This window comes from Natator depressus, chromosome 1 (assembly GCF_965152275.1).
Source record: "Natator depressus isolate rNatDep1 chromosome 1, rNatDep2.hap1, whole genome shotgun sequence".
NCBI classification, from domain to species: domain Eukaryota; kingdom Metazoa; phylum Chordata; order Testudines; family Cheloniidae; genus Natator; species Natator depressus.
Genome location: NC_134234.1, coordinates 245,981,042 through 245,995,939, shown reverse-complemented (window position 1 = coordinate 245,995,939; position 14,898 = coordinate 245,981,042). Strand labels below are relative to the sequence as shown.

Genomic DNA, 14,898 nt, shown 5'->3' with positions numbered 1-14,898 from the left:
CTGTGGATCATCATTCTGCAACCTTTCATGAACAGTAAATTCACCCTTTTTCTTAAGATACCTAGTGTCTTTATAAAAAGAAAAGCAGTACTTGTGGCACCTTAGAGACTAACCAATTTATTTGAGCATAAGTTTTCGTGAGCTACAGCTCACTGCATAAGATGAAGTGAGCTGTAGCTCACGAAAGCTTATGCTCAAATAAATTGGTTAGTCGCTAAGGTGCCACAAATACTCCTTTTCTTTTTGCGAATACAGACTAACATGGCTGCTACTCTGAAAAGTGTCTTTATAGTAATTTTAAAATATACTTATGTTTCCTAAAACATCCAAAAAGGCAGAACAGCTCAGATAAAACATGATACAGATAGTCATCAATTACCAGCTCCAAAGTTATTTAGTTACCAGACGGGCAGTAAGGAGATACCTTCATCAAGTTTACTGGTTTTGTTTTTTTTTTGTTGACAGCTGCATACTCCTTGTTCTATAACATGGGTTAAAATGTTGTCTTACCTGAGGGGTGACCCTGGAAGCTGCATTTAGCTGTCTTGCCCATATTGAAGTCCCCACACCTCTTTCCTCTTCCCTCATGTGCTTACCTAAAAAGAAATTTAGCAAGTTGAAACTTTGAAATTCTTCATTGTGACTGAAGAACTTGAAATCTACAATTGAGATGAAATAGAAAGAAAGAATTGCAAAAGAGATTTCCTAGACAATTATTTCATAATACAAGTGTCTGTTACCACAGTTCTCACACATCAGAGATGTCAGATTTCTCACTTCCCCTCCATACCTATTTGACACATCAAATTGCCCAAATTTCTGCTGAGCTTCCATATGAAAGTCTGATAAACACAGCAAAGGTGGATCTGAAAGTACTGATGTTGAAAACAGCTGCCCTCATTGCCACAGTACTGTCTAAGAACCATCAAATTATGCCTGGTGGATGCTTCCTTAATATCTGTTTCTTGACTTTTCTGCATCCTTGTAAGAAAGTCCACAAAAGGTGCAAACCTTCTGCAACTCACATTCACTACTGGGTTTTTTTTGTTTGTTTTGGGTTTTTTTTGTTTTTTTTTTTGTTTTTTTTTTGGTTTGTTTGTTTTTTTAAGTGCTGATATGCTGTGGCTGGATAGCCTCAGCTAGAATACGGTGCCCAGTTCTGGGTGCCACACTTCAGTATGTCCCCATTTTTCCTGGAGAGAGAGTCCACAGGAGAGCAACAAAAATGATGAAAAGTTTAGAAAACTTAACCTATGAAGAAAGATTAAAAACAGGGCAGGTTTATTCTTTAGAAAAGATGACTATGGAGAGACCTAATAATCTTCAAACACATTAAGGGTTCTTATAAAAAGGACAGTGATCAATTGTTCTCCATGTCCACTGAAGGTAGGGCAAGTAGTAAAAGGCTTAATCTGCAGAAAGGGAGATTTAGGTTAAATATTAGGAAAAACTTTGGAATAGGCTTCCAAGGGAGGTTGTGGAATCCCCATCACTGGAGGTTTTTAAAAACAGGTTGGACAAACCCCTCTCAGGGATGGTGGCCTACTTTAATTGGCCCTGCCACAGCAGAGGGGGGCTGGACTTGACTTCTCAAGGTCCCTTCCAGCTCCATATTTCTGTGATTCTATGACTGTGCAAGACACAAAACTCTACAGTGTTACAATCTAAATACCCATATGAAGGAAAATGAAAGTTGACAACAATGATGATTTGTAAACCTCATGCCCAAGAGCATCCCAGGACAGCAATTCAGTCAGGTTTGGATGGGTGATAGGACTTAGCTGAGAAAACCAATGTGGACTGGGAGCAGAATAGAAAAAACTTAACCAACATCAGGCTGGAGAATCACAGCCTTCTTGGTCAGTACAGTTTTTTTTTAAGGTAACTGAAGCCTCTTTCACTTAGATAATGTGTGTAACTTTGGTTAAATGGAAGATGGGTAGAAAAGGATATAGGAGATCATAGGCGCTGACTCCGTGGGTGCTCCGCGGCTGGAGCACCCACAGGGAAAAAGTTTCGTGGGTGCTCTGCACCCACTGGCAGCTCCCCAACCCACCCCCCAACCCCAGCTCACCGCCGCCTCCGCTCCACCTCCTCCTCCTCCCGAGCACGCCGCCGTGTCCTGCTTCTCCCCCCTCCCTCCCAGCACTTGCGCCGCAAAACAGCTGTTTTGTGCAGCAAGCACTGGGAGGGAGTGGGGAGGAGGAGGAACGCAGCACGCTTGGGGAAGAGGCAGGGCCAGGGCAGGGATTTGGGGAGGGGTCCAATAGGGGCTGGGAGGGGGCGGAGTCAGGGCAGGGCCAGGGGCACGAGCACCCACCGGCACCAAGGAAAGTTGGCGCCTGTGTAGGAGATTGCTGGGTCTATTTCTGAGAGGACTAAAAACCTTAACGTTAACAAAAATAGGCTACCTAAGAAACTAACAACTAAAGCACTGTTTAAGAGGTCTGCGATGGATTTTCTCCAGAGCTGTTCCCCATCTGTCATCTCTGGCAGGTGGAAGGAGCAGAGGTAATTGGAGTACTATGCCTCCTTTTACAGACATGCCCTAGAATGCTCATGACCAGGTAAGGGCCCAGCAAAGAGGGGTGTGTGAGAGCTCAAATGGGCAATGCTAGTTATGTTCCACCTTCTGAGCTGCACGTGGCTGCTGAATCCCAAATGTGGGACTATGCAGAGGCCACTCAAAGAAGAATCAGTGATTTGACTGAATTGGTGAATCATCACGGTAACAAATCTTTGGCTGAGAATTCATTCCACTTGGTCTAATTCTTGTGTCATAGCCAGGCAGTGCTGATCTCTCTTTTCCCTTTCATGTGAAGAGTTTTCAAGAACAAATTTCTCTTTTCCCATGACAGATGGTGGACTGCTTTTTAGACAGAGGCCAACTGGATTTCTTTCTTCCTTGGGAAATGATGCATGTTATTACAGTGGTGGTGACTGTCATTCCCAGAATATGTTTAAGACATCTCTTCCTAAAACTCTTACAGACCTAGTCAAAATGGCCGGAACTCTAGTCAGTTTTTTGACAGCTCCTTAAAGTATAACCCCTGAGCCATTTTACTAATGTAGGCTCCCAGAATTGTGTCCATGGTAAGTAGTGTTTGGTTCTTCCTGAGTGATAAGCCGGTATTTTGGAACTATCTACTTTTTCCCAGACTGGCTGATGTCCAAGGAAGAATGAACAGCATAAAGGTCTGTAGCAGTTCTATGTTACCTTGTCCAGATAAGAATCAATGCAAGATCCAAGCATCCCAAGGAATCTCACAAGATGACAATTGTGACTTCTGGTTTCTGCTGAAACAGTCTTACATATAGCCGTAATCTTTGATTGCTTCACCTACACAATAAATGATCTCTCTTTGTAACTATCTGGATGCCTCATGATCTTGCTGAATGCAGGTGTTTTTTGTGGTTTATCAGGAAGTCATATACTTGAAAGAACTGAATTGTAGTGCTATTGTACTGTCTGGCTTTGTCTTCTGAGCTCTGATAAACAGTGTAAGAAAGGATGGTATAGATTCTCTTCTCTCAGAGAGCTGCTATGTAGACTGCTAAGACATCTGTGAAGGTTATGGGACAGGTCAATAATCTCAACGATAAGAATTTGTAACAGAAATACAAATTGTTATGAGAAAAATGGAGGAATTTCATGTGGAGGTTTGGAATAGGCATGTGTTTCTTTTAGGTCTATTGATGTTGAGAGAATCTGCTAATACTAGAGAGAGACTACAAAAAGGCTCTCTGTGAAATTTAAATTTTCTTGGTACCCTGTTCCAGTATCAGCACAGATTCCTCCCCATCTACCCAGATGCACTGATGGGCCACAAAAAGTATTGAGAAATCTCCAGTTCCTAGCTCTGCTGAATTGCATGCCTCTATTATTGCTTCCATCCTACATTTATTCTTTGGGGTTTTGTTTTTTGTTTTTAAAACTTCTGATGCTATTCTGTATCTTTGGGACCCTCTTCAATTCTATTACATATCCCTTTCTATATTATGTCTAGGACTCATTTCTCCAGCACAGTTCATTTCTATAGATAAAACTTTTGGTGTCACCCGATGAGCTGCACCCTTGCAGAGAGGCCACATTTAGTCACACTGTGTTTGTGTGTATGGAGATAGGCTTGGATGGAGTATTTTTCTCTGAATATATCTTTTCTTTCATCTCTGCAGAACTTTCTCCTTTTCCAAACTATTTTTGTAGGTATCTGAATATTGTGGACTACAAAATGACTTCCCCATTCTTGTAATAGAGACTGATTTTTCCTTTTTCATTTCACCAAATGTAAAAGTTTCCTTTATCAGCTGCTTCAGCTATAGCATTTTCTAAGTTTTACCAAACTGATCTCCCTGTGAGAATAAGGTTGCAGCCATTAGCTGTCTAGCCTTTACATCTGCATTCCAGGAACAAATCCAGATGTGCTTTTTAAAGAGACTGTATTAGAAGCCGTCAAGCAGACTGAGAATCTAAGGTTTATCTAGTAAGGCATATACCATGAAAGCAGCAGCTAGGGAGACCTTATGAACTATTGCTTTCAGCTTTTTCCCCTGGAGGGAATTATAGCTTTCAGTTCATCCATCCGTACCAGTGCAACTCTTGTAACACTGAAAGATGCTGAAGAAACTTTTAGGTTGACAGCTAAGGCCTCATTAAAGTTAGGCTCCTAAATAGATTTGGCCTGGATTACAGAAGTGTTGAGCACACTGTTATCTCACTGACTTCTGGAAAGTATGCCATACTTATTTAGGAACTTCACTATGGCTCTAGGAACCTAATTTTAGGCACTTATTTTTGAAATCTTAGCCCTAGTGTAACAACATAGTGTGGCAATGATAGTTTATGTAAGTACCTACCACATTCTGTTTTATGACTCTGGGATGGCTGCCTGTCCTTATGCTTACTTCTGGGGTAACTTCTGTGTTCCTGATGAGAGGTTCTTTTATCTGTGCAGTCTGTGCTTTGTGTATGACCTGGTAAACATGTGGTATAGTGCAATCCTGCCATAGAAAGCATGCCCTGAATAGCTTCTTCTTCTGTACTTGTCGAGGTAGGACATTCCCTAGAAAAACAGATCAGACAGTACATAAGGGAATTTTAATTTCACTGAAGGAAATAATTTTTATATTCATATTAAACAAAGGCTTACAAATATGTTTGTCTGGAAGTTCTTATTAATTTATAAACCAGACCTCCCACATCATTTATCTCACCCTTTACTTGGAGTTTCGTTTTTAGATGGCTTCTGGGTAGTTTGACAGAGGTCCCTTATCTTAGATTCTTCCTTGAAATTTGATGTTACCTCCTGTTTCTCTTCATCACCTGAGCTTTCTGACTCCTCTGTAGAGGAATTCTTTAGCTAGAACAAGAGCAAATAGTACATAAAATGAACATCATAAATTCTAAAGTTATAATTGCGATTCCAATCTAGACTTAAAGGTTCTCCATCTTTCAGTTAATTAGTTTTTCAGAAATAGCTAATAGTGCACAGAATGCCGTAACACTGAACACACATACAGATCAAATTTGGTCAAAAAGGTTGAAAGTGTGTTTCACAGATTTACAGCTAACACCTCCAAAAACCCAACTTGTCTTACAAAAACACTCTACACTTTATAAACTTCAAAAATTAAAATTTGAAAATAGGCAATTACAGAATCCATCCAGTTTGCATGTCAGATGATCCATCATTCACTATTCATCTCCGCTGCCTTACAGTGCCCACCCAATCTTAATTGTACCCCTTTGTTTGGTTCTGTAATGGAAATATGCTCTGGATGTATGCTGTTGAATTTATATATTGCTTATTGAGTATAGAACAAAAGATTACTAAAGCAGTAGAAATCTCAGATTTCTATATGTTAAGTACCCTAACAAACTGATGTGTTGATGATGTGGAAGAATACCTTTATCAACAGAACAGAAATCAAGGCTGTGAAAAATCTGGAATTGGGTTGTCTTTTTTAAAACAAAAACCTCAGTGGAGGTTACTGTGGGGAGGGAATTTTTTGAAATTCTGAAGTACTGTATTTACATGAGCACTTTTTTTGGTACTATAAAACTTTAGGCTCTAATTTCAAGTCTGTGAAAAGGCAAGTGATGAGACTTTTGATGCCACCATCAGTCTAAAAACATAAGTGGGATTATAATTTAGGTGCCTGTTCCATGCCTTTCAGCAGCTCTTTATTATTATTAAATATATGTATTATTGTAGTACCTCAGAACCCCAGTCATGGACTAAGATCCCACCATTCTAGGCACTGTACAAACAAAGAACAAAACAGTCCTTTCAACATCAGCTTCATTTGTAGGAGAAATCTGTTAATCTTTGCCTCCCAAAAAGTGACAGATCAGCGATTATGCCATAACAACTGAAAGGCCAACAACTAACTTTAACGAGGAAGTTACTTGGCTTGTGCAGTAACAATGGTTCTTCAAGATGTCTCTCTCTGAGTGCTCCACTTGTGTTTCTGTGCTGCTGATCAGAGAACTTTGACAGCAGTGTCCATTTGGCCCGCACAAACTCTGCTCCCTCCTCGTACCCCTGCCCCTCACGAGGCTAACCAGTGTGCACTGGCAAATCCCACTCAGTTCCTTCCCTATCGCAAAGTCCTTAACAAGAACTCCAAAGTAGAGGGGAGGAGGGTGGGTTGTGGAACACACATAGGGACACAGATCTTCAAGAACTATTGTTACTGCACAATGTGAGTAACTTCCTCTTCTTTTTCAAGTAGTATCCCTAAGGGTGATCCACAGTAGGTGACTTCTGAGCAGTATCCCCAATGGAGGGCTGGGGCTTCGGGGTCAAGTCTGTTACAGATGACAATACTGTGCAACTGAAGATGGCAACAGAAGCAGAATCGCTGGTAATAGTGTAATATTCTGTGAAGATATTTGCAGACTCCCAGGGTGCCACTCTATAGATTTCTGAGATAGGGACAAATTTGAGGAAGGCGATGGAGGAGGAAACCGACCTCATGAAGTGGGTGCAGATTCCGGATGGAGGTACTATGTTGTGAACCAGATAGCATTGTTTGATACAGTTTGAGACCCATTCGGACAGTCTCTGAGCAGATATCGCTTTGCCCTTAGACCTCTCTGCAACGAAAAGGAAAAGAGCTTAGGATACTTCCTAAAAGCCTCCGTCCTATCCAGGTAAAAGGCCAGGGTACTCCTAACATCTAGTGTATGCAGTATATACTCCCTGTTATAGTGAGGTGGGGTAAAATGTTGGGAGGTGAATCAGTTGGTTTATGTGAAAAGGGGAGGTCACCTTGGAGATGAACTTCAGGTGTGATCGGAGAGTGACCTTGTCCCAAAAGAATAGTATATGCAGGGGGGTTGCCATCAATGCTGCTATTTCCCCTATTCTTGCCAAGGTGATTGCCACCAGGAAGGCTGTCTTCATCAACAGGTATGCGAGTGAACAAGATGTTGATGGGGAGGACTATTCTGGAGGAGGAGCAGGAGTACAAGATATCCAGGAGCTTATGATGGGAATCTTTTACCTCCTCTAGAGATATCGGCAGCATGTCTGCTACCCTTCTAGCCAAATTCTGAAATAGCCCAAAATCATCAGCTAAGGATGGTGGAGGGGCCACCCCTGCCTCATTTGGGGAAATACAGATGTTGGTCCTCGACATGACTTCCTCCTTGAATCTGCCCTCCGGTTCCTCTATGATCTCCTCTGGAGGTTCGGCAGTTCTGAATGCCGTGGCTGAGGGGGAGAGTCTCAAGGGCTTGTGGTGAGTTACATGATGGGTGCCTGGGAGATGTAAAGTCTATATGCTGCCCATAGATCCCAGTAGGGCTGCTAGGGCAGTGCAATAGTGCGTGGTGGTGGTGCCCATGGCCGGCCGTACCATGGTGGCTGAGGAGCAGGAGGAGAATATGGACTGGGGAGCCCCAGGTTGATATCGGGCACCAAAAGGAACATGCAAGGAGTGGTCAGAGATCTGAGTCACCACTAGAGAGTGGAGGTGTGTGACACGCTGTCGGTGAAGATTACCATGTCCGGAGAAGACTCTGTACTGGAGCCCCAGCACCGATCAAGGGAGACTCTGGTATATCTGATACCATGAGTTTTCTTGAGTGCCAGAACTCTTGTGGTGCTGACCGAACCAGTGCCAATGGCAGTTGTTGGTGGGTTGGTCTGGAGGGAACAGCGGATTTTGGCCATGTTGAGTGCTCCGAGGCTGGGTGGCTCACTGTTAACAGTGCCAGTGGTGCTGCTCGTACTGGCAGCATCTTCTTAGTGGTGGATAGTCTGTGTCTTTGTCCTTCTCTACCGGTATGATTGGCTCAGTGCCAATGCCCATCAGGCCTTTAGACACATCAACAGTACCTGTCACTTCTGACACTCGTGAGCTGTGGGTACTGTGTTTGGACTGTCTCAGTGCCGACGATACTGAGCATGACAGCGATCTTTTTTGGCTGACTCGGGGCTTACGGCTCTCTTTTTACAAGTCTTACGTGAGGGGTCTGCGGCTGTTTTCTTTGACCCATAGTCCCTAAATGTCCAGGGCTATGTGGAAGATTTGTGCCATCTGGGTGACTCCTGGCATGGGTCCAGCAGAGGCTGAAGAGCTGCCGCCATCAGGATAAGTTTTTGTCTCAGCTCCCTGGCCTTCCGAGACCTGGGCTTGAGTTGCTGGCAGAGAACATGCTTCTGAGAAATGTGCCCTTCCCTGAGGCAGCGGATACAGTGAGAATGTTTAGCTGCTAGAGGGGTGGTTTCTTTACACAAGAAGCACTTCTTGAAGCCAAATGAGCCAGGCATACCCCACACTGGGGGGAAAGAGCCCTAGACAAAGGGGAACTAAAAGTCTTTTCTTTTGCGGGAGGAGGGGAGGAGAGAAAAACAAAGAAAATCTACAACTAAGAGAAAAAGGGGATTAACTAGCTATTGAAATGCTGAAGGGGGGAAGGAAAAAAAAAAAAGGATCCTCAAACGGACCGCTAATGGCTCCGTCTCTAGCCAGCGGCAGTTGAGAAGAAACTGAGGGGTTCGCCTATGTACGCCGGTTAGCCTTCTGACAGAGCATGAGGAGGTCACGGTGCATGTGCAGGCCGAATGGACACTGCTATCAAAGTTTTCTGATCAACAATGCAGGGACACAAGCACACCTACAGTGGAGAACCCACTTCTTCTTGCCTATTTCCACCTTAATTGAATTGGCTCATTAGCACTGACCCCCCACTTGGTAAGGCAACTCCCATCTTTTAATATGCTGTGTATTTATACCTCTCTACTGTATTTTCCACACCATGCATCTGATGAAGTGGGTTTTAGCCCACGAAAGCTCATACCCAAATAAATTTGTTAGTCTCTAAGGTGCCACAAGGACTCCTCATTGTTCAGACAAACAAGTTTGTTTACATTTGCAGGAGATCATGCTGCCCAGTTCTTGTTTACAATGTCACCTGAAAGTGAGAACAGGCATTCTCATGGCACCGTTGTAGTTGGCATCACAAGATATTTACATGCCAGATGCGCTGAAGATTCATATGTCCCTTCATGCTTCAACCACCATTCCAGGGGACATGCATCCATGCTGCTGACGGGTTCTGCTCGATAACAATCCAAAGCAGTGCAGACCGACGCATGTTCATTTTCATTATCTGAATCAGATGCCACCAGCAGAAGGTTGGTTTTCTTTTTTGGTGGTTTGGGTTCTGTTGTTTCCACATCAGAGTGTTACTCTTTAAGACTTCTGAAAGCATGCTCCACATCTCGTCCTTCTCAGATTTTGGAAGGCACTTCAGATTCTTAAACCTTGGCTCGAGTGTTGTAGCTATCTTTAGAAATCTCACATTGGTACCGTCTTTGCGTTTTGTCAAATCTTCAGTGAAAGCGTTCTTAAAATGAAGATGTGCTGGGTCATCATCCGAGACTGCTAGAACATGAAATATATGGCAGAATGCAGATAAAGCAGTAGGGGACATACATTTCTCCCCCAAGGAGTTCAATCACAAATATAATGAATGCATTATTTTTTCAAATGAGCGTAATCAGCATGGAAGCATGTCCTCTGGAATGGTGGCCAAAGCATGAAGGGGCATATGAACATTTAGCATATCTGGTACATAAATATCTTGCAATGCTGGCTACAAAAGTGCCATGCAAATGCCTGTTCTCACTTTCTGGTGACACTATAAATAAGAAGAGGGCAGCATTATCTCCCGTAAGTGTAAACAAACTTGTTTGTCTTAGCGATTGGCTGAACAAGAAGTAGGACTGAGTGGACTGGTAGGCTCTGAAGTTTTATACTGTTTTGTTTTTGAGTGCAGTTATGTAACCAAAAAAAAAAAAAAAAAATCTACATTTGTAAGTTTCACTTTCACGACAAAGAGATTGCACTACAGTACTTGTATGAGGTGAACTGTAAAATACTATTTCTTTTATCATTTTTACAGTGCAAATATTTGTAATAAAAATAATATACACTTTTATTTCAATTACCACACAGAATACAATATATATGAAAATGAAGAAAACATCCAAAATATTTAATAAATTTCAATTGGTATTCTATTGTTTAACAGTGCGATTAAAACTGCAATTAATCACGATTAATTTTTTTCAGTTAATCGCATGAGTTAACTGCGATTAATTGACAGCTCTAATTTAAACATGCCAAACACACTATTATATGTTGTAAATGAAGAGAAAAGAAAAAAATACAGGTGGAGCTAAAAGAATCATCAACAGTATTGCAAAACCGCTGATGGAACACTGAAAATAATTCAATAATGGCTACATATATCCAAGGGAAAACCACACTGCTATGTAATGCTACTGATTCTACAGCTGAAAAAAAACCCAATAAAATATTGAGTTGAATTGCTGAAGATGCCATCCATGAATGCAGACAGAAGCATGACAAGAAGGTCTCTACCCCCTACTCAGACAATGAAAGTAAGATAAAGATGACAACTTCTCAAGGTCATAAGTATTCAGCACACAACTTAACACTTAACAGTCCAAAAGCACATTACTGAAATTCAAAAACTCTTCTGTAATTCTAAATCAGTTTCATGCTTGGCTGACTGCAAAAGGAGGTCTGAGGCCGCAGCTTCCCAGTGACTCCTGGCAGAACTTTCACAATGACAGCCTTGCTATATTTGCATCTACCATTCACATGTCTTTCAACTTGTGCTAAGCACAAGCAAGACTTATCAAAACAGCATGTGTATTACAGAAGAGTCTCTGCAGAGGAGCACTATGCTTACAAAAGCAGTTGAGGGAATGAGAGTAGGTACTTTCCCAACCTGTTTTTAAAAAAAAAAAAAAAAAAAAAGAGTATAGTCAAAACTCATATCCCCATTCCTGAGCTTTGGCTTTATCATCAAAGAAATCAAAACAGCTAAGCTTAAGCCTTTTCAGCAAGCTTAGCGTGTTCTGCACTTCCGTCCTCAGGACTGCTCAGAAAATATTCTAGATCCTCCCTACAGTCACCTCCATCTCCTTTTTACCAGGATGGGATAACAAGCCACCTGCCCCAAACCACACAACACTTTCACTGCAAGATCAATACCTGGAATGGGATGTTTTGGGCAAACATTGCAAGGCTATTACATACCTTCCTCACTAGCGCTCATGGCATATGCACTTCGGTTTCCCTGTTATCCTACACAAACCCCTTTGTGGTCCAACGCTCAAAAGATCCCTACTCAAGAAATCATATCTTGCCAGTGACACTCCAGCATTGGAGTGAGTGAGAGAATTAGGTACGTGAGCAAATTTGGGACAGTTTTTAGTTTTAGATATTGGCCCAATTTGTTCATGAATGGATTTTTAAGATTTTTTTGTACATGTATCTAGAGATTTTAAGACATGAATATAAATAAATAAAATACTACTTTGATTTTCATTTGACCAACTCCTGTTTCCTTCTCTAGCATTTACCTGGGTAGTGCAATCAGGCTCAGATTCTTCTGAATCAGAAATATCAGAGTACTCTGAGGATCCATTCCTGAGTTCTGATTTCACACTTTCAAAGAACACTGGAAATAAAGGACAAAATTAGTTCTTAGATCTATCATTTCACATTCGTCTTCAAAAACAATAATCACATGTATTTAGTTTTCAACATCTGGTTTCAAAAGCCCCCACAAATGTCCAAAAATCAATCTATAAAATCTTATGTTATGTTATTTAGTGAAGCTGCCTTCCTTTTAAGAGAGATCTCTCTCTAGATGCCTTTACCCCAAATTACTGATATGTAGTCTCAATCTTAACTACATCTTAACAGTTTGTGTCTTGGAATTTCCTTGTTGTTTCTAATTAAAAGTTTCATACATGAAAACTAAACAAGAATCTCAAAGAGACTATTGCCATGTGATTTTTTAATGATTTGCAGATATGAACACACAGTTTAGGTTAGTCAAGACCAAAGAGGATTTCAGTCCTTACCAAGTTAGGTGAATGGGCAACAAAAATGGCAAATGAATTTTAATGTTGATAATAGTGAAGTAATGCACATGGAGGGTGGGGGTGGGGGGAAGAGAGGAACATACACCTTATAAGGTTCTAACTACCAACTCAGGAAAGGGACCTGGGTATCACTATAGACAGCTCAATTAAGACTTCTGCTTAATGTGCAACTACAGTGAAAAACAGTAAACAAAGTGTTAGGATAAACAACGTGATGGAGAACAATATGGAAATTATAATACCATTCTATAAAATCTATGGTATAGCCTCATCCAGAATACTGAACGTAGTATTGGTCAACCCATTTCTAAAAGGATATTGAAGAATTAAAGGGGATTCAGAGAAGGATGGCAAGAACATTTGGGGCATGGAAAAATTCATATGAAAAGACTCAGACTGTTCACCTTAGAAAGGAGACAAAAAGGAGCCAAGATAAATATACATAAAATAATGAATGGTCTAGAGAAGGTAGATCAGGAGCTTCTGTTCTCCCTGTCTCATAACACAAGAGTGAGGGGACATCTGACAAAATTAAAAGGTAGCAAATCTGATAAAAGGAAATACTTTATCATACAACATGTACTTGGACTATGGAACGTATTGCCACAGGAAACCACTGAGGCCAAGAAGCGATCAGACAGTTGGTCAACAAAAATATCCAGAATTATCATAGTTCATGCTAGCACAAATTTCAGAAGGGATATTAAACCTTATGCTTCAGGGCTTAAGCCAATCTAATTATGAGACCTAACGTGGGGGACATATCCTACATCTGCCTACTATGGAGTCCTTACATCTTCCTTGGAAGCTTTTGGTGCTAGCCACTGTTGAAGACAGGATACTTGACTACACAGATTTCAGGTCTGATCCAGTATGGCAGTTCCTATAAGCAGCTAGAGCACACCAGCCAGTTTTACTGCTCCTTTGTTTTGCCAGAGCAGTGCAAAGCAGCTAGAAGGTACATCCCAATTTCCTTCTCCCTCCTGTCTTTCAAATTCCCCATGCCTGTTGCAACTTTCTATATTCCCCTGCACACATCCCAAATTACCCCCTCCCCACCTGTCTTCCACAGACCTACTGCAGTTTCCCCCTCCCTGTTGCACCATCTACAACTTTCAGGCGCATGCATACATCCACATATACACTTCTTTACCCCTCCCTCCTGTTCGATCCATTGAGTAAATCTGGTGCAATGGATAGCTTTTGAAAACAAATTTAAGATTTTATTTTTTTTTTAAACTTTTTATAACTGAAAAGTTATCTAACAGCAAAAACTGGTGCATAAAATCTTCCTCAGAGAAACTCACAAAGAACTGCCCTCTTTCAAAATTGCCACCATCACCCGCTGTGAAAATGAAGCCAATCTGCCCCCATGGAAGACGATGGCTCCTTATGTTGTCAAGAGGCAGAAAGGAACATTCTGAGGAACAAGTGAATGGAGACAGTGGCCAATCTTTGCTAAGGACAAACTGTGGCCTTAGCCCCATAAGAACAATGGAAGATGACAGCTCTTTTAAAGAGGGCAATTTCTTCATGTAATTCTCTGCATGAGACTATTCTTTAGCTTCTGCATACAACTTCAGTTATGAAGAATAATGGCAAAAAATTACAATTTGCCTTAAATTCTTCAACTGCAGCCTATGCACAAAATCTCAATGAGTTTTAACTATAAGGGAAGTTCGAAAAGTCTATTATTCAGTTAAGATCACTCGAGACAAAGTCTGACACTGGGTGCTAAATTTCTTAAAGGACCCATTTTCAAATTAATTTTTATTCAAATTATTTACCAGATTTACTTGAAAAGTCTCAGAAAATTTATTCTTTACTCAAAGTAAGTGCTGTAATTTTAGGAAGGATAACCCTGTATTTTTCCATAATTAACAAAGAGGTAGAATTCCTGCTTTAAGTGAAAAGCGCAACTCAACCTTAAATGATGGAGGCACCAGTTTTTGGTTCATAATTATCTACATACCTACATATCACACACTTAGCCAAATGTACCTAAAGCAAGAATCATTTGGTGAAAAGCCATATTCCAGTTGGTTGATACAAAGTTCCACAGACAAGGTGCACAGTACAAGTGGACTTTGTTCTGGTCATAAAAGATGCGGAATTGTTCAGTTCCAGCAAAAACAAGCTTACTGTTCAGTGGTTTCTGGGCATCTGCAGTCCCTTGTCCTTCCAACCCTGAGCTCTGGTCTTCCATCTTAATAGTCTTTGTCTTTTTTGACCTTGTCCTGTCATCCTCATCCTCACTGTCTGCCGTGTAAAGACTTCGATCTGTAAATGGTCGTCGCTCATCTCTATCTCACAAAAAATTGAAATGTTACAAACGCTATTTACTGAATTTTATATTATTTACAGAGTCTTACATAAAACAGTTGTTCACATTCTTTATTATTTACAATATTCTCTTAGAGGCAAGATTCTCATTCTCACACTGTCTGCCCTTTTCTTCTCC

At 41.1% G+C, this 14,898-nt stretch overlaps 1 protein-coding gene across 2 annotated transcripts in view; it reads right to left on the bottom strand.

Annotated features, from left to right (window-relative positions):
• KDM7A (lysine demethylase 7A) overlaps positions 1-14,898 on the bottom strand; it is a 93,265-nt gene that overhangs the window by 7,100 nt on the left and 71,267 nt on the right. For both annotated transcript variants that reach the window (XM_074940282.1, XM_074940274.1), the window contains exons 14-18: positions 14,580-14,740; positions 11,910-12,007; positions 5,215-5,360; positions 4,858-5,063; positions 511-596 (exon numbers count right to left, since the gene is read on the bottom strand). In XM_074940282.1, the coding sequence (XP_074796383.1) occupies positions 511-596; positions 4,858-5,063; positions 5,215-5,360; positions 11,910-12,007; positions 14,580-14,740 (697 nt within the window). The remainder of the gene's footprint in view (positions 1-510; positions 597-4,857; positions 5,064-5,214; positions 5,361-11,909; positions 12,008-14,579; positions 14,741-14,898) is intronic.